This window comes from Aulonocara sp. 'chitande type north' Nkhata Bay, linkage group LG7 (assembly GCF_057382095.1).
Source record: "Aulonocara sp. 'chitande type north' Nkhata Bay isolate Kocher_YH1m ecotype deep benthic linkage group LG7, A_spYH_male_GT1.1, whole genome shotgun sequence".
NCBI lineage: Eukaryota > Metazoa > Chordata > Actinopteri > Cichliformes > Cichlidae > Aulonocara > Aulonocara sp. 'chitande type north' Nkhata Bay.
The window spans coordinates 38,193,096-38,214,181 of NC_141350.1; the positions used below are offsets into that span (position 1 = coordinate 38,193,096).

The 21,086-nt window shown below is 37.2% G+C and overlaps 2 protein-coding genes across 2 annotated transcripts in view; one reads left to right on the forward strand and one right to left on the reverse strand.

Annotated features, from left to right (window-relative positions):
* Window positions 1-8,796, forward strand: part of lpar1 (lysophosphatidic acid receptor 1) — a 42,607-nt gene extending 33,811 nt beyond the window's left edge. The window contains exon 3 of the mRNA XM_086300289.1: window positions 3,802-8,796. Coding sequence (XP_086156415.1) covers window positions 3,802-4,124 — 323 coding nt within the window. The 3' untranslated portion in view covers window positions 4,125-8,796. The remainder of the gene's footprint in view (window positions 1-3,801) is intronic.
* A 1,808-nt stretch (window positions 8,797-10,604) lies between these two features.
* Window positions 10,605-21,086, reverse strand: part of musk (muscle, skeletal, receptor tyrosine kinase) — a 32,680-nt gene continuing 22,198 nt past the window's right edge. Inside the window, exons 12-16 of the mRNA XM_086300290.1 lie at window positions 20,644-20,818; window positions 20,245-20,431; window positions 19,954-20,148; window positions 17,753-17,901; window positions 10,605-14,241 (exon numbers count right to left, since the gene is read on the reverse strand). Of these exons, the coding sequence (XP_086156416.1) occupies window positions 13,535-14,241; window positions 17,753-17,901; window positions 19,954-20,148; window positions 20,245-20,431; window positions 20,644-20,818 (1,413 nt within the window). The 3' untranslated portion in view covers window positions 10,605-13,534. The remainder of the gene's footprint in view (window positions 14,242-17,752; window positions 17,902-19,953; window positions 20,149-20,244; window positions 20,432-20,643; window positions 20,819-21,086) is intronic.

Here is a 21,086-nt window from a genome sequence, read left to right on the forward strand (position 1 = left end):
TCGTGATATTTAATGGATCGGATTACATTTTTTATTTTTCTCCGATATCCGATCCAGTAATTTAGGTCAGTATCGGACCGATACCGATACGTAATATTGGATCGGTCCATCTCTAGTTCTAATATGTGATTATTTTGCTCAAAGCAGTCTGGCCATTCTCTTCTGACCTCTGCCATCAGTGAAATATTTTTGCCCAGAGAACTGACACTCCATGGGTATTTTCTCTTTTTCAGACCATTCCCTATAAATCCTGAAGATGGTTGTGTGGGAAAGTCCCAGTAGAGCAGCAGTTTCATAAATACTCAGACCAGGCCAGTATTTCAGAAACTGTATTTATGGGAGTGCAGGCCCATCTGGCAACAACCATGTCATGTTCAAATTCTCTTAAATCACCTTTCTTTCTCAGTTTGAAGTTTAGCTAGTTCTCATGTCTGTATGTCTAAATGCCTTAAGACATTTGATTGGCTAATTAGATATTTGTGTTGAGAGTCAGTTGAAGTAAAATTGCAGATCAGTCTTTATAAACCCCTTGAAGCAATACATTTTTAATATGTTGTTCATGAGCAATGACACAGTTAATCCATTGTGCGCTGCTGTTTCTAATAATTGCTTTGAGTTACGTAAATCTTGAGAATCATTCCACAAACTAAAAATGTCTCCCCTAAAGCTCTTTATCAGGTTTGACAGCAAAACGATTCCTTTAAAGGTTTATTTACTGCATTCTAGTGACACATGAGCCATTAACAAACTAATAGGAAAATGTGTCATTTATGAAACTGTTGCAATAGTAGTTTGTCATTGCAATAGCCACACACATCTTAACACATTTCTATGTACTTACTTATTTTTATAAGACAATGAGCGTGCCAAAGTAGTTTTCCTACGTTTCCATACACTTTCCAGGCCTGCTTCAGAGCTGTGTTTATTTACCTTCTTCCAGTGACTTTCCATTCTCCAGCCTCTTTTCCCTCCATGTGGCATTTTTAAGTAGTGACAGGGCAAAAAAAAAGAAAGAAGAAAAAAGAATCACATGTTGCTTCCATAAACAAAACTCTGGTTTACCCTCTGTAAACCTGGCATGGTAGTAACACTGTACACTGTGGCTATGGTAAACCAGCCATATTCTTTTGGGGTAAAGAGGAAATTCTGCAATAAATATAAGTAATGAAGGTAATTATATACTCTAGGATTCAGGAAGGAAATTAAAGAATTTGAGGGTTAACCTCGAAGGCCATAAAATCACAAAACGGCATTCCTTTCTCATTTTGAGTGGAAATAAAACAAATTTCCTTTACATATATGCACATATAGTGTTTTATTATATATTTTTCACTGGACGTGATCAGATTTTTTCATTTATTATTGTGATGGATTTTGCCCTACTACGACAATAACATATTGTGGATTGTGGTTAAGATAGATTGGATGCATAATAAATGTTTACATCAACACTGACACAGTAAGACAGTAAAAACAGAAAATACAGTCGCAGTCATAATGTTAGAGTCAAGGTTTTTTTTTCTCTTGTTTTTCAGACTGGAAATTCTAAATGCTTCCTCTGAGCATTTTTTGTGCTGAGTCTGGTCCTGCTCCGAGTAAGATGTTTCACTGAGAGACAAATAGTTGAAATAGTTTCTCTGCTGGGCAATGAACTGCTTGAGAAATTTATCCAACTCTGGAGAGTCCGCTTGCATAGTTAGGAAGTGAGGTCAAGCTCCGCTGCAGCTGCCGCCTGCACAACACTAACAGATAACAGACCTTCCTGTCAATACTCTCTCGCTTTTGCTCTCGCTCTCTCTCTGTCAACTCTGCTCATTTCTCATCAAGACTCTTTGTTTTACCAAGTGGAAAGTCCTATAGTTGTCGTATAGTTAGGACAAATATTGTCTGATGACTGAATTCACAGCACTTGACATGCACGAGTAATGTCAGTGACCCTTTCCACTGCGCTAACATATTTCATCTACTCGGGGAAGTGTCCACTTTAATGAACAAAGTGCATAGCTGATTTATTATTTATATTTAATATTTATCACAGTCATTCAAATCCCTTAAATCTAAGTTATTTTTCATCAATTTTTAATGAGGTTTTTGACCTTATTAACCTTTCTTTACTTACATTTGGTCATAAAGAGATATTGGTACTTTGTTTTCTTGACTAATGGTGGTGTGCTTCATAAGTGATGCTAATGTGGTTGTAGAGTGATTGTTATTTGTTTCAACAGATACACAAAAAACATTTGAGAAAAAGGACAGGAAGGCTATCAGTGAGGGTTACGTGTGCTCATTATAGAGAGGCACTAAAACAACGCCATAGTGCAGTGTCTACCACTGTTGCCTCACATTAAGGAGGTATCTGGTTCAAACATCCTAGTGAGCTGGGGCCTCATTTGCTTGTGAGAGAGTGTACTGTGTTAGAGGACTATTATACTTCGCGAATGGCACTGTACGACAAAAACAGTGTCATAGGGTTGCGCACCTCTCAGTTTTTGTAACCTTCCATGCTCAGCCACTGCTGCTGCCAGTTTGTAGAGGGAAACGAATGTGTGACTGCGCTGGTTTTTACCACCATTGTATTGATATCAGTATAGAAGCCCTGAGGGAGATGTTACGACAGTATAAAAAAAACAAGACAGGACTTTGTGACAAAAGCTTCTTCTGCTATACCAGCACTAATGATTAGGGTTTGCATAAGTGGCAACACCTATAACTCTTGGAAATAATGTAGTTGATATCGCCACATTAACAGCAGAAATAGATGTGTGATGACCTCAGTGGTGGTCTAAAAGCAATCAATGCGTCAAATTTAATGGGGTCCCTGGCCCTGTGATTGGAAAAGGAAATATCTATCTGATTCAAACACAGGATGTTGCATTGTTAGTGGATTGATAGTGTTTTGTTAGAATTATGAGAGGTGGTAGGATGAATTCTAATGTAGCACCAAAAGGACCCATTTCCAAGTTGCCTGTATTGACTCGTTATTATTCAAGTGTAAGTTAGCAAAAGCCCAAACCAAGTAATCAGTTCCCAAATGTTGCTCATGAGTCACGACCGTTACTTACATGAATCTTGCATACTTCGATCAAAAACTGCTATGTGCTACAATTTTAAAATCCTAAAACAAACACAAATTACTTTGTAAATTCATGGTGTCATCATATGATGAATCTTAGTGTCATCATCTGTGGAACTAAACACTCAGTTGACGTGACCCACTTCCAGAAAATGGAAGAAGTCAGCTTGATTCATGTGAAGAGACGAGTAAATAAAATAAATAGTATTGAATTGTTCAGTCTAAGGCAAAAAGGTTTCTTTCATACATATCACAAAATTACACGTTAGCTCCAAGTATGTAAGTATTATACTTATGACAATTTTAAAATAGAAACAGTTATGATGTGGATTACTTTTAAGGTTTATATTCCATTATGAGGTGGCTGTTACTCCGGAGTTAGTGGGTGGTTCAATCCCTAGCTCCCCCAACCTTTATGTCGAAGTACCCTTGGGCAAAATACTGAACCCCAAGTATCCACTGATGCATCAAAGTGTGAGTGTATGAATTTTAATGTAAAAGTGAAATAGAAAGAAAGGACTTATATGAATGTGTGTTAATGAATGAATGAGGCTTATATAAAAAAGAGTGCTTTGAATACTCTGAGTAGAAAAGCATTATTAATTAAGAACAGTACCAGTCCAGTTACCATTTATGTAGCGCAGTGTATGAAAGGATGGAGTAGGCTTCGGTTTTCTGATGGGCGTGTCAATTACCTCAACTAATATGTACAATTTGTGTTTTTTTAGGTGCGTTCATCATTTGCTGGACCCCTGGTTTGGTCATCCTCCTCCTTGATGTTTTCTGCGCTAGCTGCAATGTCTTGACCTACGAAAAGTTCTTCCTGCTACTCGCCGAGTTCAACTCTGCCATGAATCCCATCATCTACTCCTACCGTGACAAGGAGATGAGCGCAACCTTCAGGCAGATCTTGTGCTGCCAGAGGCAGGAGAATGTGAATGGGACGGCAGCAGAGGGATCCGACCGATCTGCATCTTCCATCAATCACACGGTGCTGACTGGCAGCACCATGCACCACCATCACCACCACAATGAACATTCGGTGGTATAAAAAAAAAAAGAAAGAAAAAAAAGCCCAGTGTCTTGGATATGAATCCATCTTGAAGGGATTATTCTCTACAGGAGATACAGACTGAGAGAAGGTAAATGAGTGTATGTGAAGAAGAATATGGCAACTAGAATGAAAGCTGAAAAGACTCAAGCTTTCTGAAGACAGAGCTGAAGAGAACTCTGATAGGCTGTTATTATTTTGTTTGTTAATTTCCATTTGTGTTAAATGTGTTGTCACAGGTAAAGATGATATGAACTATTTAAAATCTGTGAAGTAGAGTATTGCCAGTATAGTCCATCCTCTTTATCCAATCTTCCTAACTTTATGCCTGGTAGGTTTGTACTATTACTCGTCTAGAGCCCCATCATTATGAAAAGTATCAAACTTAACACCCTACATTTATGTTATTGTTGGTTGCTGACTCACCTGATCCCAGATTTACAACATAGTGTTTTTGATTTTCATCTCCATTTGTCGGGCAGAAGCTTTAACTTTAAATGGATGTGGTGTAGGCTCAAAGCAGGATATTGTTACCAATGTTATATATATTTCAAAAGATGTCATCCAAAATGAAATCCTGCCTATATTCACTTGTTTTCCATGTTTTGCAATCTACCAAAACCCTGTGACACTGTTTCATCCATGAATTCAACACAGTATTTTAATAACCTCAAACATTATCATTTTCTGCTGTAGAGTTGTCATCTATTGTTTAGCAACAAGTAAGTTACAAAGTACAACCAGGTTTGTTTGTTTTTTTTCATTCTATTCTACCTATCCTCTTTTATGAACACGCTCTTGTGAATCCATTAAATCAGGTTTTTGCTTCCATTCAGTTTAAATAAAGTAAGGATCCAATGTTTGCTACAAATCCTGGATTGTTTACTCCCTCTAAGGATTTAAAGGCAGGCTGTTCCAGGGAAAAGAGTAAGAGGAGGACAGTTATGTGAAGGCAGGATGAGAGTCATGTTTGGTGCACTTTCAGAGTCTTCATATTATGACACCAAATGTGCTGAGCAGACTGCCTCTCAGTGTTTTCCTTGGTCCCCTGATGCTGACCTCGGGAGGGAAAAGGGGGAATTGTGGAAGTGAATGTGAAAGTATCACCTGAGTTAGTACCAGATTGCTTTGTGGTACCTTGAGAATGGGTTATTTAACAGAACAACTTAAAATTAAAAAAGAAAATCAAACCTTTTGACTCAAAACCCTTCTCCCACTCTATTTTTACCAACTTTCATGAACTAACGATGATACGTGAGCATTTACCTACCTCACTTCTGGTGTAGCCATGCTAGCCACTGTGTCAGGCAGGGCTCTAGGCACAACAATGCTATGACTATGCTGTTGGGATGGCTAATGACTCACAACATAACCTTGATTAGCAGCAAACTGTGCAGTTTGTTGTGTCAAATTCTTCAAAGGTGTACACTTTTAAGGCAGTTTGTAAATTGTCAGTGGTACACAGTGAAAGTTAGCCAAAAGCAGTGCTCTTCAGTTTAGTTTAGTTTTTGTGTTTTTCACCTCCATTAGAAAAAACACATTTTTTAAACAAAAAAATAAAGAATTTGAATTAATTGTTTAGAGAATTCTTGAACTAAAACCCCACAGACACAGAAATGCATTAAGCCTTAGCAAATGTGCAGTTGTTTAACAAAATCTCAATGACCAGCATAGATGTTTACTTGCTGTAACACTGGTATCAGTGATATGAAGTAAGCAGATATCCAACCAAAACATGTTTTATTTTGTGTCTCTGTCAGAGAGATAGTTGACGCTTACATTTAAAGTATTATTGGTAGCTTATTTTGATTTTTATGACAGCAATGACAAATTAAAGTCTATTCTTATCTTCCCGCCTTAGGGTGCCTTTATAACTGACTCACTTATGAGTCAGTGCAGTTCGAATGGTGTAATATTTCCACAAGTGCTCTCATTAACTTGCAATTTTGTGCCAGCTGAAATCCAGCATGGCAATGCTATGATGCACATTGTTAAAAATTGCAAACTGAATGTTTTAAATCAAAACACATTTTGGCCAAAATACATAGACAAACCTCCCAAAAACTGACAGCAAAGTGAGAATCACTGCCAAAAGTACAGTCAAACGTTTTCCAGGAAACCAGATGTTTTTCAGGAATTTCAGCTGCAGAGCTAACATTAAGTCACCAGGTATCTTTGCCCAGATGTTTGGCCTATTAATCAGGCAATTTATGTTGTGATATACAGACAAAAAAAAATTTCACCATCACTCTGCAACACTTGCATACATTTTTGATGCATGTGTGAGATAAAGCACTGTGCCCTAGGGCACCTCAGTCATCACTTTTATTAGTCATTTCCTTCCTGTGCCAGTGCTTTTTTTAATCCCTAGCAGTACTTCTACTTGAGACAAAATGAGAGAAATATTCTAAGGAACCAATCCCCCATAGCAAACGTGTTGCATTAAATTTGTCCAGCTTTCACACTTTAATGTCATAAAAATCTTGACCAGATTTTGTCAATATATGGCTCTGGACCCAACACTCCATATTTGAAATTCACTGTAACATTTCTTTTAAGTATTAATTTAGGTTATTATATCAAACCAACTAAACATTCAGTGTCTTTGTTTACTAGTGTGTCAGTCTTTGTGTGTACAATATGTATATATAAAATATATTATGCAAAGTTAATCACCAAAGGGAAACATGTTTTGTGTCTGTAAATTTCACTGTGTTATACTCTGTCCAGATGTACTGTAGGGTTGTTTGTATGGTTTTTTTAAATGCCATTTGTATTGTGATCCTAAATAATGACTTTCCCATAAACACTATTACAGCAACATTAACTTGTTTGTGATGCAAAATTCAATATCTATGAGTGCAGTGCTTTTCAGTTCCTGTCCATAAAAAGTCAATTAACAGCAGAAAAGCAGTGATTCGCCCTCTTCTGGTTGAAAGTTTTAAGCTTAGAACATGTCCAATCATACCCAAATGTGTTTAGCCGCAACCACACCCATCAGTGCTGTCTGTATGCACTTGTACAACACTGCAGTAGTGAGAAGAGTAAAAAAAAAAGAGCGGTGTTATGTTACTTTTCAAGCTTGCTAATACACCAGTCCTGCATATGTTTCAGAAGGACAGAGTGTAGGATTTAGTGGCATCTAGAGGTCAAGTCAAAGCATGCAGCTAACACAGCTTGTGGCTAACAACCTACCAAATTAAAAGTTGTTAGCCAATGTAGAAATGCAAGTATCAGTATGGATACAATGCCTGCCCTCTTTTATGCCAGTGTTTAGTTATATGTATGGAGAGAGAGAGAGGGAGAGAGAGCTACAGATGTCAACAACAGGCCTCCTGAAACTGCCCAGAAAATGGTGTGATGACTTTTATCTCCTTAGATTATAACGTCATGGCCATTTTACCCTGATTGCTTCTTATTTTGTCTGAATGATGTGTGCTGTGTTTGCTGTGGCCTTCAACTGATGCTGCTTGACACAAACACTGTGTGATGCAGTTCAGAAACATTCTGTAATACCAAAAAAAACTGATGTGTTTAATAAAAAACAAAACAAATAACAAAGCTGTAGATCTGAACATTTTGTTTTTCCAAAGTGAAACATAACATTAAAATGATGTTGAAGGTTTCCAGGCAAAGAAAAAAACAAAACATGCACCACATGTTTTATATTTTTAAGTAATGGTGAAAAAAATCTATGTGATTTCCATATTATCTGTACTTCAGAGTCCAATATTAATAAATGTCCAACCACAGTCATGGTGTTGATACAATAAAAACATCAGCCTGACTCCAGGTGAAAGTGTGTGAAAGTTATCTATATGAAATGAAGGACCTATGTAAAAAACACACAAACAAAACAAAGACTCTGTCATGGTTGTTCTGTTTGATTTCATGCCAATATTTGTGCTTTTGTCCAAACAGAATGGGGAACACAGAAAGACACAGGCTTTTATTGTTGTTGTTGTTGTTGTTGTTGTCATTTTTTTCCCAGGCCATTAAATAGTTTGTGGAAAATGAGCCTGCTAACATAGTTTGGGCAGCCTTAACTGTTACCAGAAATTTTTGTGCGACTGTGTATTTATTGTTGGAGGAGGAACACATTTCCTCTCAATGCTGTCTGTGTGCGACTGTTTTACATAGTGAGAAAATGCTGAATGAATAAGTTCCCAAACCTTACACAGTCTCCTGAGGCAGTGTTTCTGGACTTGGCTCATATTCGGCAGACAGTGTTGACAACAATTCATTAGACACATGTGATGCCATACTTGAAGTCATCTTAGATGATTTTGGAATGTAAAATGTGTATTAGACAGGCACATTTATTTATAGTATATGCGTATACATTAGGTTGTATAATCATGAAAGATATATTTGGGACGAGCTGAATAGGGGAAGGGACTGATAAGCATATGCTTCCTCCTTCTGCTTTTTGAACAAGACATTTTTGGGGTAACATTTTACTTTCGCTTTTCTTTATTTCCTCATTAATAGGATGGCTTTCAGCGATTTCATGTTTATTTTTGTTATATGTATTTACAATCATTACTCATATTTTCAAAATAAAGATTCGATTGACTGATTGATAGATTGATTGATAAATGGAACAGGTTTTCTCATTTTTAATAATGTTATAACGATGTAGAACTACCATTAAACTCTTATGACTACTTTATGCTCTGTCTAGTCTATACTGGCCTTTGGTGTCTGTAGGCTGATTAATTTGGAATACAAAAGTTAGTGATTATCTGGTGAATATATGGAAAACAATTTATTTAATTTGTGACTAAATATTCGACTGACACAATGCCAATTCCCAGTCTAAAACCATCTCTTGTGTGTTTCCACCAAAAAACAATTTGCCTCAGTGGCTAGAAGATATGATATATGAGAAACTAACCAGATGTAGCCCACAGATTCTGTTCAGCATGATTTGCCACAACTTCTGAAAGAAAGACATCATTAAAGAACTAGCATTTTACCAGCACTGGTGCAGCGTTGGTGGAAAAGAGGTCAAATTTGCATCTTTAGTGTAGCACAATTAATGCACCATGTGCACGTGGTTACAGGTGCAAAGCAGAGACAACTGGAGCTGAACAACTAATATGGTATTTCTGTATGTTTACTTACACTGTAAGAGTGGTCAGGGTCTGTGTCATGTGTGACATAAAGTATGCAGCAGTCCTTGCAACAGCAAAGAGATGTTTCCATGGAAAACAACATTGTCTCCCCTTCTGTGTGTGTGTCTGTGTGTGAGAGTGCATTTGCTCTGTTATGTTTATTGTTCCACAGCTTTGGAGTGGTAGCCTCCAGTTGACTGATATACGTCTGTTCACGTCCTGTTGCTGCCCGAAAAGGCCAATCAGGGCCAGTGTGGCCACGCAGGAAGTTCTCTGTACAGTTGCTGAGTGAGGGGGGATGTAACATCTTAGTCACAAAGTCAATATAGACACTTTCCATAGTTCCTCCCATGGTTTGCTGAGTGAAAAATTAGTCCCATTAGTCAAATGTCCTACTGCCTGTTTGGATAATGACTTTAATGGATAGAGTTGAGCATCATGTTGCCAGCTACATTTATGAAAGATGGAAAAGTCAACAAGACATTAAAAATCTGCTGAACAGCTCACATCCAGAACATTTAGAAAATACCAGCTTCCTCTGTTACACTAACACAGAGTTTTGACAAAACAGGAAGTGATTCTTAGCTATAATAACATATGACTGCCAGACGTGAAGATCTGTTTTTCATGAGGCCACAAAAATAATTCTGTTTTACTAATTTACTGTGAATAAGTGTTACCTCCCAGTAAGGATCAGCTGATGGCTTTGCAGTACACTGAAAACAAAAACACTAACAAAACAAAGAAGATGGAGACAGGACAAGGAAATGACTGCAACGGCTGCAGATAAGAAACAAAACACCACAATCATGGATTCACTCTTGGAGGAAAATAGGAAGGAAATTAGGAAGTACATTCACATGGCTCTTTTGTATAGATTTCAACTTCAGTGAACTTTGACCTGTGAATACTTGTTCAAGAGTTCCAAACCATCCTGAAAGTGTTGACCTTTGACAGAATAGATAAACCTGCAGGATTAAGTGCCAGTGTTGTTTAACGAGTACATATCTTTTGCAGAGGCATTTTTATGGCTGATAGAGTTGCCTGTGAAATAATTTTAATCTGCATCCTTGGACAGCACACCAAAGAAGAGCAACAAAATGCTTTGCTTCTGTTTTTTTGATGTGGTTATACACACACACAAATGACACAAAGGACTGTTTAGCATTTTATAAAACAAACATTTCAATTCACTAACAAAACTGTTTAAGGATGACTAGGTGATTAGGATTAAAAAATAAAAATACAAAGAATGAGTAATGATTATGTATTCGGAAGTAGCATGTTCATAATGAATGTCATAATTTTCATGATAGCGCCACATGCGGTCTAAAACCTACTAACATACCATTGTATGATTCTCTCTGTATTGTATTCATTGGTGGAGAAGTGATGGAGATAGGATTGAAAGACTCTGAGCCAAAGTGTAGATCAAGAAAAAGACGGATGAAAGTGCAAGGCCAGACTCCATACAGTCTAATCTAAACAGTTTACACATAGGCATCCCCCACAACGCACACAGATGTCCTCCATTTAACTTGTATACACACACACTGTTGCACTGAGATGCAAACGCAGACATTTTGAAGAAGTTGTACAATTGCAAATAAACAGGGCTTATTGCAGTCACATAGAAATTCATGGTAAAAATGCTTTGTGTAGCACCATTTCTCTAATGCATCCTCTTGCACTGAGACATAATAAGATACTAAGGGCCTTGTATAAAGAGAGACATGCAATGAAATAAAATAAGATATAGTTTGGGCTCAGAGAGAGAAAACTCTACCAGTGATAATGTCAGTAGGAGCTCCTGAACCAGAGCAACACACCTTTGAAAGTGATTGTGGACATTTTTGGGTTTTCTTCTTTAGAGAGGTGTTTTGGGTTAAGTATGATGGCAAGTGTAAATATCCCTTTCTAACTGCCTGAATTCAGATGCATGCAGACCTTGTGAAAAAAGATCCATCGTACTCTTAAAAAAAAAAAAAGAAGTCACATTTAGTTCTGACGTACAAACTGTTCAATAATTATGTTTATTTGCAAGCAATACAAAGAAATATACTTAATGTGAATTATGTATGACAAACAAAAGGGAAAAAGCCTAAAACATTACTGATATAATGCAACAAATACAGCAAAAATGTAACAACATGGCAAATTTTGAAAGACAGTTAAGTCAGCCATTCTTAGACAAAATCAACATGTTTTTTTTTAGATATGAATATCTTAGCTTTTTTTATTCTATTAATGTAACCAAAATGGAATTTTTACCAAAGAAAAAAGGTTAACGAGCACAAGCACTAAGTATGATCTCTAACCTAGCTGACCTAATAAGCTTCCATTCTAGATTTATATTTTCAAAATGAGGATGCAAAGACATGTGGGCAGTTTGTCACTTACAAGAGTCTATTTAAGTCAGTAGAACGAGTCCCATTAATAATTCTATTCATAATATGTGAGTTTTAGTGCTTCAGTAAGGAACTGTATGAGAAATGTAAATGAAAGTGAGGAGAATTAATGAACTTATGCCTACTGTAATTTGTTCATATGTTCAAGAAATATCAATAACAAGCTAAAACACATCTATAAAACAAAACTAAAACCAAAGAAACACAAATAAAAACAGAATGCCCCGTAGTGGAATACCAACTTGTCTACAAAACAATCATCAGTGATTTAAAGTGACTGTGTGCCACTGTGGAATAAGCAAGCTGACTTGAAGAGAAATGTTGTGTACAATCTTATAATAAATATTTCATCAATCCCTTTCTACGACACTGTTAAAGAAAAAACCTTTCAAGTGTAGATTCTCTCTTTCTGTCCAGTGAACATTAGGGTCACATTGAGCCTATTCAGAGCATTTGCTAAATTTTCATCAACGTTTACAAAAAAAAACTCTCAATGAGAAAAAGAAAAAAACAGATGAATGAGGTACAAGAGCAACTACTGCTAAAAATGACCATGGTATATCTGTATGGCTGGTTTCCAAGTATTTCAGAGACTTAGGGTCTGGGGTGAGTTAACTGATTCAGGTTTAACATTTTTCAAAATTAAAGTGAACCTGTCAGATGGACAGCTCCCGGTAAACAGTCAGAAACTGAAATCCTGAATTCTGAAGTAGCAACATACAAATGACTACAATGTGGCCATGTTCAGTCTCCTGAACAGACAAGCTGCAAAAAGAAAATGACTGCAATTACTTAACCAGCTGAGCATGCAAAGTACAGTGCTGCTGTGGACTGCCTTTTTATTTTAGTTTTCTCTCCTTATCTTATGTACGGAGGTCAGTTATTGCAATTTGGTTATTTTTTTTTTGCTTAGGTAAGTTTGATAAATATTTCAGATTGTTTCTTTTTGTTTGTTGTTTTGGTATAAAGGCCACCATGAAGTTACACTCAGCTCCTTATTAGTGTTCCATCCTAAAGAAATAACATATTGTTAAAAACATTTAAAAATCATTGTAAAATTGTACCAACTGTGTGATGTGGCTGCTTGAAGTCTGATTAGGATGGGTCACCTTTATGTTGTGGTCTGGCTGGATCACACCAGACATGTTAAATAAAAAAAAAATTAAAAAAAACTTAACTAGAACCTGTTTGACTAAATGAAATAGGCTATAAGTCCTTAAAATGAAATAATTCCTACCTTGATCTCAAGAAACCCAAGAATAAATGTGAACAAATTCACTGAAAAGAGTGGAAAGAGTTAAAAAGGGATTTCTAAGGCTTTGGGACTCCAGCAAATCACAGTTAAAGCCATTATCCACAAATAAAGAAAACTTGTCCTGACACTTACTAAGAGTGGCCAGCCCACTGAGAGCACATAGAACGAAGGTTTTGGAGTGGTATAGGATTGCCTTAGACTGCTCATACTAGAAAACCTTCCAGTAAATTAAGTTCTGCAAAGAAAAGTGGGCAAAAAATTCCTCCACAGTGTCGTACAAGTTCTTGCAGCCAAAGGTGGTGCAACCAGTTATTAGGTTTAGGGGGCAATTACTTTTTTACATAGGGCCATGCAGGTTTGGATAGCATTTTCTGCTTAATAAATTAAAGCATCATTTAAAAACTGCATGCTTTGGCTATTTCTATTTAAAATTAAAATGTGGTTGATCAAGTGAAATATGTAAGTATAACAAATATGCAAAAATGAAATTAAATAAAGTAAATAAAATAAAATAAGAAATCATGAAGGAGACAAATAATTTTTCCCCAGCACTGAGTGCTTGGGCCCAATGTAAGTATTCATTAAATCATTAAAACAGCAAATCAATGCCTTTTGTACAGGGAAAACCAGTTAACAGTCAGCATCAGCTTCAGTGTGAGCATTCATGCTTAGTCTGTTTTGATGCATACGTTCTAGTATCCGATGTATGCTACTGAAGCCGGGCCTGTCTGATGGGTGTGTACTCCAACAGAGCCTCATCAGATTATAGAGCTCCAAAGGACAGTTCTCAGGACAGGAAAGGATGTGACCATCCCTCACATAGTAAATAACCTCCTCATGACCCATACCATAATATGGCTGCATCCCATGGGAGAAGATCTCCCATAACACCACACCATAGGCCCAGACATCTGACTCTGTAGTATAGCGATTGTAGAATATAGACTCTGGAGGCATCCAGCGAATGGGGATGGCATCATTTTCATTGGCTTTGTAGTAATCAGCTGAGTAGATGTTTCTGGAGAGGCCAAAGTCTGCAATCTTTACCACCATTTCCTCTCCAACCAGGCAGTTCCGTGTCGCCAGGTCACGATGGACAAACTTGCGCTCAGACAGGTATGCCATTCCTGCAGCAATCTGCTTGGAAATCAATAACTGCTCTGTACAAGAGAGAAGCCCGGTCTCCAGCTCAGAGGAGAAACTGCGACCCAACAAGCTAGCACGACTGAGGGTGCGCACTGACTGGGTTGGAGATCTGCGACGCAGGAACTCGTTGAGGTCACCATGGGCCATATACTCAAACATCAGACACATTGGTTTACCCACTGCACACACACCTGAGGAGAGAGCACACAGGAAACTATTTGATGGCCTATTATATAGATTAGCGCTTTTATTTTCCCACCACAGATGTTTTTAAAGAAGAAACACAAATATTTACCATAAACACATCAGTCCCATCACTGAAAACACTAAATTAACAGTTTTTCTTCTACAGTATCACATAATGAGTTCATTTACCTTAAAATGCCAAAAAAAACCCAAAAAAAACTATTACCCAGACATAAACACAGATGGGCATGTACTCACAAATAAGTCATGCATAAGTTCTTACATCTACTTTAGTGGATCTTTGATATAAATATGATATATTTATTTTTGGCAAATTAAGTTTCTACTTTTTTTGGACTTTTTTTCCTGAGCTGGGTTTGGGGAAATGATGGCAAATGAAGGCAGATTATTAAATTGAGAGTGTAATGACTGAGGCTGCTCATGTTATAAATATCACTTGTGATTAATACAAGTTATTTGAAATGTTGTGTTTACATTTTTAACAGTAAGGGCTTCCACGGGCTTTGGATGTTTGATGAGGACAGCACAAACAGTGCTACAGTATCTTTAAAACGACATGGATTTATTTGTTAAATGCCAATTTATACTGAATATAGTGGGAATGCAACCTTTATTTGACAGAACTTCCATACTTATTGGATAAAAACTTAAACTGCAGGAGTGAGATGTCAACTTTAAAAAACAAAACAAAAATCAAGCATATGAATGAGGTCTTTGGTGAAACAGGATCTTGACAAAAGTGACAAAATTCATCCTACTTTATTTCCTCCTTATTTACTGCAACTCTATAAAAGAGTGTCTGTCTGCTTGTTTGTTCTTCCATTCCTGTGAGTACTTGTTGCAGCTTGTGAGCACACACTGCCAAGACTAGCCCTCCGGTCTGCCATCCGTATGGTTCACAAAAAAGTTTCAGTTCTTTTGAGCACAAGTTAAAAAATATATTGCTAGATGAACAGAAATACACCACTTTCAAACAGTGCCTTCAGTTCACTCTTCTTTTCTTCTCACTTTAGTGCATGAATAGTGTAATTTATGCAGTTAGTGCATTGAAATGTACCAACTTATTATTGGCCGCAGTTATAATTTTGATTGACTGCATTTACTATTGCTTCTGTTTTTCAATGAAAGAAACTGGAAGCTCAATGGCCCATTGGTCATTTTAAATCAGTTTAAACATTGTTCAAACCCAGTAAAATTTATTTCCCCTCCTTGTTGAGGTTCCAAAGCCACACAAATTATGAAATGTGTCATGCTGAATTCTGGGGAAATCAATGAAGGGCCTTATTTAGCTAGACGGAAAATCACTGCACAGGCAGCCCTTGGACTGCATTTGGCACTGCCCTCCAGGGATGTCCACTGCAAGTAAGGGAGTGCTCATATGGGTGCAGCTCAGTGGTGGAACACAGAGTTGGAACACTGTACTTCAGCGCACAGTTGGTCAGATGTAATCTTTTTTTAAATCTGATTGGATCAAAAATGTTGAAATAGATTCAAAATTTTCAAAATTGTGGAATGAGACAACCTTATGTAATCCACTCTTTTATCATTACTATTATTATTTCTCTGTTATTTTGAGCACACAGTTATTTCAGGAATTTAGGATTGAGAAAACTTGGATCCAGTTTTATTTTATGTAGCATCATTTATGAAACATCCATTAATCACATCGTTCTAATTATAATGATACCATGAACTGAGACAATCCCAAGCACAGTTTCTCTTCCTTAGCAGATGAAAGTGCACTGAAGACATTTTCATCTGGTAAAGATAAAGAAAAAAATTGTTAAATGAAGAAATCTGAATCTTTTTTCTTTAATTGAGTGATGAACTTTTTTTATTTATACAAATAAAAAAAAATTAAAGTATTCACTCATTTGTTAAGATAATTGTACAGGCAGAAAAGTGAGACTGAATACCTGATCCTGGATCGTGAAATGTGAGATTTCTTAATCCAAATCCAAATTATTCTGATCTATATTAAACTTTCTGAACAACTGAAGCCAGAAGCTAAAGTATTTGTATTTAGTTGTAGTTCACTTTTTTTGCGATTGCAACATACTTCCAATGAACTTTAGGGGCGAGGAGGAGGTTGGAGGTCATGTTCACTTAATTCATATCCTGTGGGTCACTAGATAGAACAGCTCACCAGAGAACAATTATCGTGTGTGTGTGTTTGTGTGTGAAGGTGGCTGGGTGTATATGCTTCTGTGTACAGGGTGGGGGAAACAAGTTGTAATTTAGTGCCAGTGACCTTTGCTAAAGGACGGTAGCTGGATTAAAATGTTTCACTCATTGCTAAATATATAGAAGACAGAGGCCACACACGGCACAAGACACATGTAGACTTATGGTATATCTAATTCTGACGCATTCGTGTTTTGGATGATGCATATATTCCTGCACATGATTTACGGCTGTATTATTAGTCTAGAGGATAATTAAAGGTTAAGGAAATAATCTAATCAACTCCAGTTTCATGCACACCAGAGTCTTTGCTCTTAGTGTATCACTCTCCAGATGAGTCATCTAAAATGCCACTCAGAAAATAACAAAAAATAGTGAGTGAGGGAGTGACTGAATGCTAATTTTGAAGAAATATATTGCACAACGACTGGAGCTGCAAAAGAAAACTTCTTTGAGCACAGCCAGTGATCAACAGCTCTGTTTACTTGCTGACTGCACCAACTATGCTGTATCTCCAAATGTCTTCCTGGAAATATATTTGGATGTGAGCTGTTTGTATTAGATTAGATAAGCTGCATTAGTGAAGATACGGAATTTTAATAGAGCACATTTGTTATATATTGGCCAACAAAGGCACATTAGTTGTCAGTCAGCACTTGTTTACTGGCAAACAGCACTATGTGGATTATTCTCGGACTTTGATAGGTCCACAGCGGGAAACAAACAAAAAAAAGCATCTGAAGAGAGTGAATTCTTTCCGAAAAATTGCTGTTTGGAAAATCAGACTCAGGGAAATACTTAGAGGCAATCTTTTCTTTTTAATTTTATTATTTAGTTCTTTTTAATGAAAGCTCTACAGTTTTTTGAAAGTTTATTGTTAAATTGTTGCTTAACATAAGCAGGTGAAAACTAACAACTGAATAGAAATATTATTTTAAATGACCCAAAAGACTCTTCTATGAGTTGAAAAGCATTCTTTTCAAAAGCTCTTTGTTTGGTCCGGCTTCTTTTAAATAACTGATTTATTTTAGATACCTAAATGCACTTTCAGGCCATAAAACTCTGAAACCAAATAATAAATGTCGATTTCTATCAGTTTTTACATGTCCAATTCTGTCTTTTTTGAGTTTTTTTCTTCTTCCTCCATTTCCATGTTTCTGTTTTTCCACTTTACTTTACTTCTCCCTGAAGTAAACTCAGGGATTTGGCAATTATTCAATGTAAGCTCCATCTGTGACCGTTGTCTCTTTGGAAATCAGATTTTTCGTTGCACACTTTTTCTCTCTCGTTTGCACACAAGCACACACTAACCTAAGAGTCGAACTATGTTTGGATGGTCAAATGCGGCCATGAGTGCTGCCTCTCTCTGGAAGTCATTCTGCATGTCAGCTGAAGCTTCCTCCTTCAACATCTTCACAGCAACCATTGTGAAAGACTCCATGGGTAGCAGGCCTGGAGCTCTGAAACAGACACAAACAAAGATATTCATGAACTGAGCACGAAAATATTATATTATCAGTATTTCTATTGTATTGTTAATGTTTTTGTCACTAATGCATAAACCAGACTTTTGTTACCATATGTTTCAAATGTGTATTTTAGCTTTACCCAAAAGTGTCTAAGTAAACAACACAGCTATTTAAGCGTTAGAAATATGAATGAAACACATATATGAACACATATTTATGCTAATAGGTCTACAGAGAAATACTTCCTCTGTTGGCTCAGGCGCAAAATGATGTTTCCTAAAGTAGATATAGCTGGGACAATAATCTTGATAAAAACAATGATATCACACACATACTGTAGAGTCACACAAAAAACAGACTGAAGCGCTGATGTCAGAGAAGAAGTTATTTTTTTCCTCAGGTCTATTTAAGTAACTATCTTTCACGTGGCTCTGTGTGTGTGTGTGTGTGTGTGTGTGTGTGTGTGTGTGTGTGTGTGTGTGTGTGTGTCACAAATGATTAAGTGCACTCTATAGTCATGTATTTACTAAGTGAATGTGCACACAGGAAACAGCTTGTGTTTGCTTTTGATTTAGATTGAGATGCATACATTACATTGTACTAAAGAATGCACATACATACTGTGTACTTCATGTGCATATGAGTTTATTCCTGTGAAACTTCTGTTTTGGAGGTTTCATATCATAGTTGTATAATCATACAAGTGTGTGCGTTAGAGTATGTATTTGTGTTCATGTAAGTCAGTGTGCGCATTATGGTCCCAGAGGTGTCTATATACTGCATCTTTCTAGTTTTCAACGAGGGATTATCATCTAGCCTTAAGGACATCTCTCAGATTTGACTGACTATGCACTCAGGTGCTACTGTCATAATGCTGCATGCTATTATTGTACTGCTCTGTGATCAAGCTATCATATGATGTGATTTGTTGCCTCCGTTTATCTATTGCATTATATTTATGTGGCTTCTTAAATGTTGTCTATCGTGTGTTGCTTTGAGTTGACTTGTTATAATCATGTTACTTACAACACAATAAGAAATTCTATTTAAATTGAGATTCCTTTTTTCTTGTATTAATCAAATACTTTTTTTAGTTTTCAAAACAGGCAGTTGAGCATTGGGCTTTACATTCTTTATTTTGTAGCACAGTCATGGACGTCATATGGGTGACAAGGCTGTGTTGCATGAATAACAGGGAGTCTAACAAAGTTGAAAAACCTATATCGAGAAGATCTAAACTGATTTACTTCTGCTGTCCTGAATTCTTGGCTGTGACAGCAAACAATTATAGATAGCTGTGATTGTGAAATCCTGTATTCAGTAAACCTTGTAAAATACAACCAAAAAATAATTGGATTTGGGTTATTTTAGTAAACTACAAAAAACTGTCAAAGAGGCTTGATAGGTTCAGTGGCTCTGCTATATGTTTGCTTCATGGAGTCATGCCACTGTATGTCATCTGAATTTAAGCAGATTACACCAATATTACAACATTCTGACTGATAACGAGCGCTACAAACTTCTGACGACTGCTATCTATCAAGCCTAAAAAAATTAGATTCATGCTCATGACCGATTTATGACTTTTTAGAAATATGACCCAGCTCTGGTATTGAGTGTGATTAAAGAGATAGGTTTGCAACATTCATGTCATGCTGTAAACAGGCTCAGGGTGCAGTGAAAGTGACACCTGTAACAGCTTGCCTTGTGACTTTGTGAATGACGCAGCAGTTCTCAAAATGACCAGTGACCTTGTTTAGCCATGTCATCCTTCTCAATCCTGTCTCATTCCCTTGCCCTTTCCCTCTGCCTTAGACATATCAGCATCATCAGCTTAGTCCCTGGATGCGATTATGATTATGACATGGCAATATTAAATATTAGTGTGCAAAAGCAGTGCTGCGCTGGAAGAAAACATCCTTTTAGATCTCTAACCATTTGATGAGAAATACTCTTGCTTCCCCTTAATCTCTCTTTTTATCATATTTGTTCATCTCTTCTTTTGTCCATGCTGTATTTCCCCAGTTCTCTCTTCTTTCTCACCTGGCTTGGAAAACTCGTCCAAAGGCTCCTTCCCCGATATCTCGGACGTATTGAATATTATTTCGGGGATACTCAAGGGCCAACAGTTTTGAGTTCAGCAGCAGAGGAACGCGCTGGTACATGGGGTTAGGGTGGAGTCGATCGAGCAATAGCTCTGATGGAAGGGCGTTCAACATCGGGGTCTCTATTACTCTTCTAATAAAAATAAATAAATATAAGCGTGAGCATTACAAGGATAAAAACAGACACTAGATAAAGAAACATATTCCATCTTTATCATCTTTCTTTTACCTCTTCCGATTCCTCAGTTGCTTCTTCCATCTGCGGCAGCCAAGAATGATAATGGCAAGAAATACTGCAGTTGCAAGAGCAGTCAGGATAACGACGATGACAGACATTGAGTAAGCTGGAGATGACGTTGTGGTCACGGGAGGGAAACGAGGGGTCTGGAGAGGGTCTCTAGACTCTGGCTTCACTACTTAAAAGCACAGATATAGGAAAAGTCACTAAACTTGGAAAAATGACAAATCTAGAACTCTGTTGTCTAAAATCCAGATTGTGCAGTCAAAGTTTTGGCTACTGGGTAGCTTTTAGTCTACTGTAGGTGAAGTGTTGGTTTCAAGTGTAAAGAAAACAGGAACTGTAAACAGGTGAAGTGGGGAAAAAAGTTCTGAATGCAGAGGGCAGTACCTGATGCTATGCTTGTTTCCCCACACTGTGGAACAGCACAGTACTCCCAGCGTATGTTCGGATTTAAGGTATAACACCAGGGCTTGTCACTGATTCCTCCTGGGTTCCTGCAGTGATTGCCTGAATTCTTCAACTCTGGAATGACATCCACTGATAAATGGTGCTGGTGGGGAACCTGCAGGATAAAGCACAGTAGTAAGGATCAAAAAAAGAGAAACACTTTCTCAGGCCTTTCCCACTAAGAGGAATAAAATAGAAAAAGAAAAATCACCAACATACATACTGCAACAAGGACGGTTAAGTATATTAATTGGTGAATAAACGTGGTTTGCAACCTGTGAGTACAGGGCTGGAGTCTGTGTAATGCATGATCTCTTTTCTGTTCTGTTGCTGACCCTGTATTCCGAGGGGGTAAAGAGGAAATCTACCTTTGCTGAGGGATC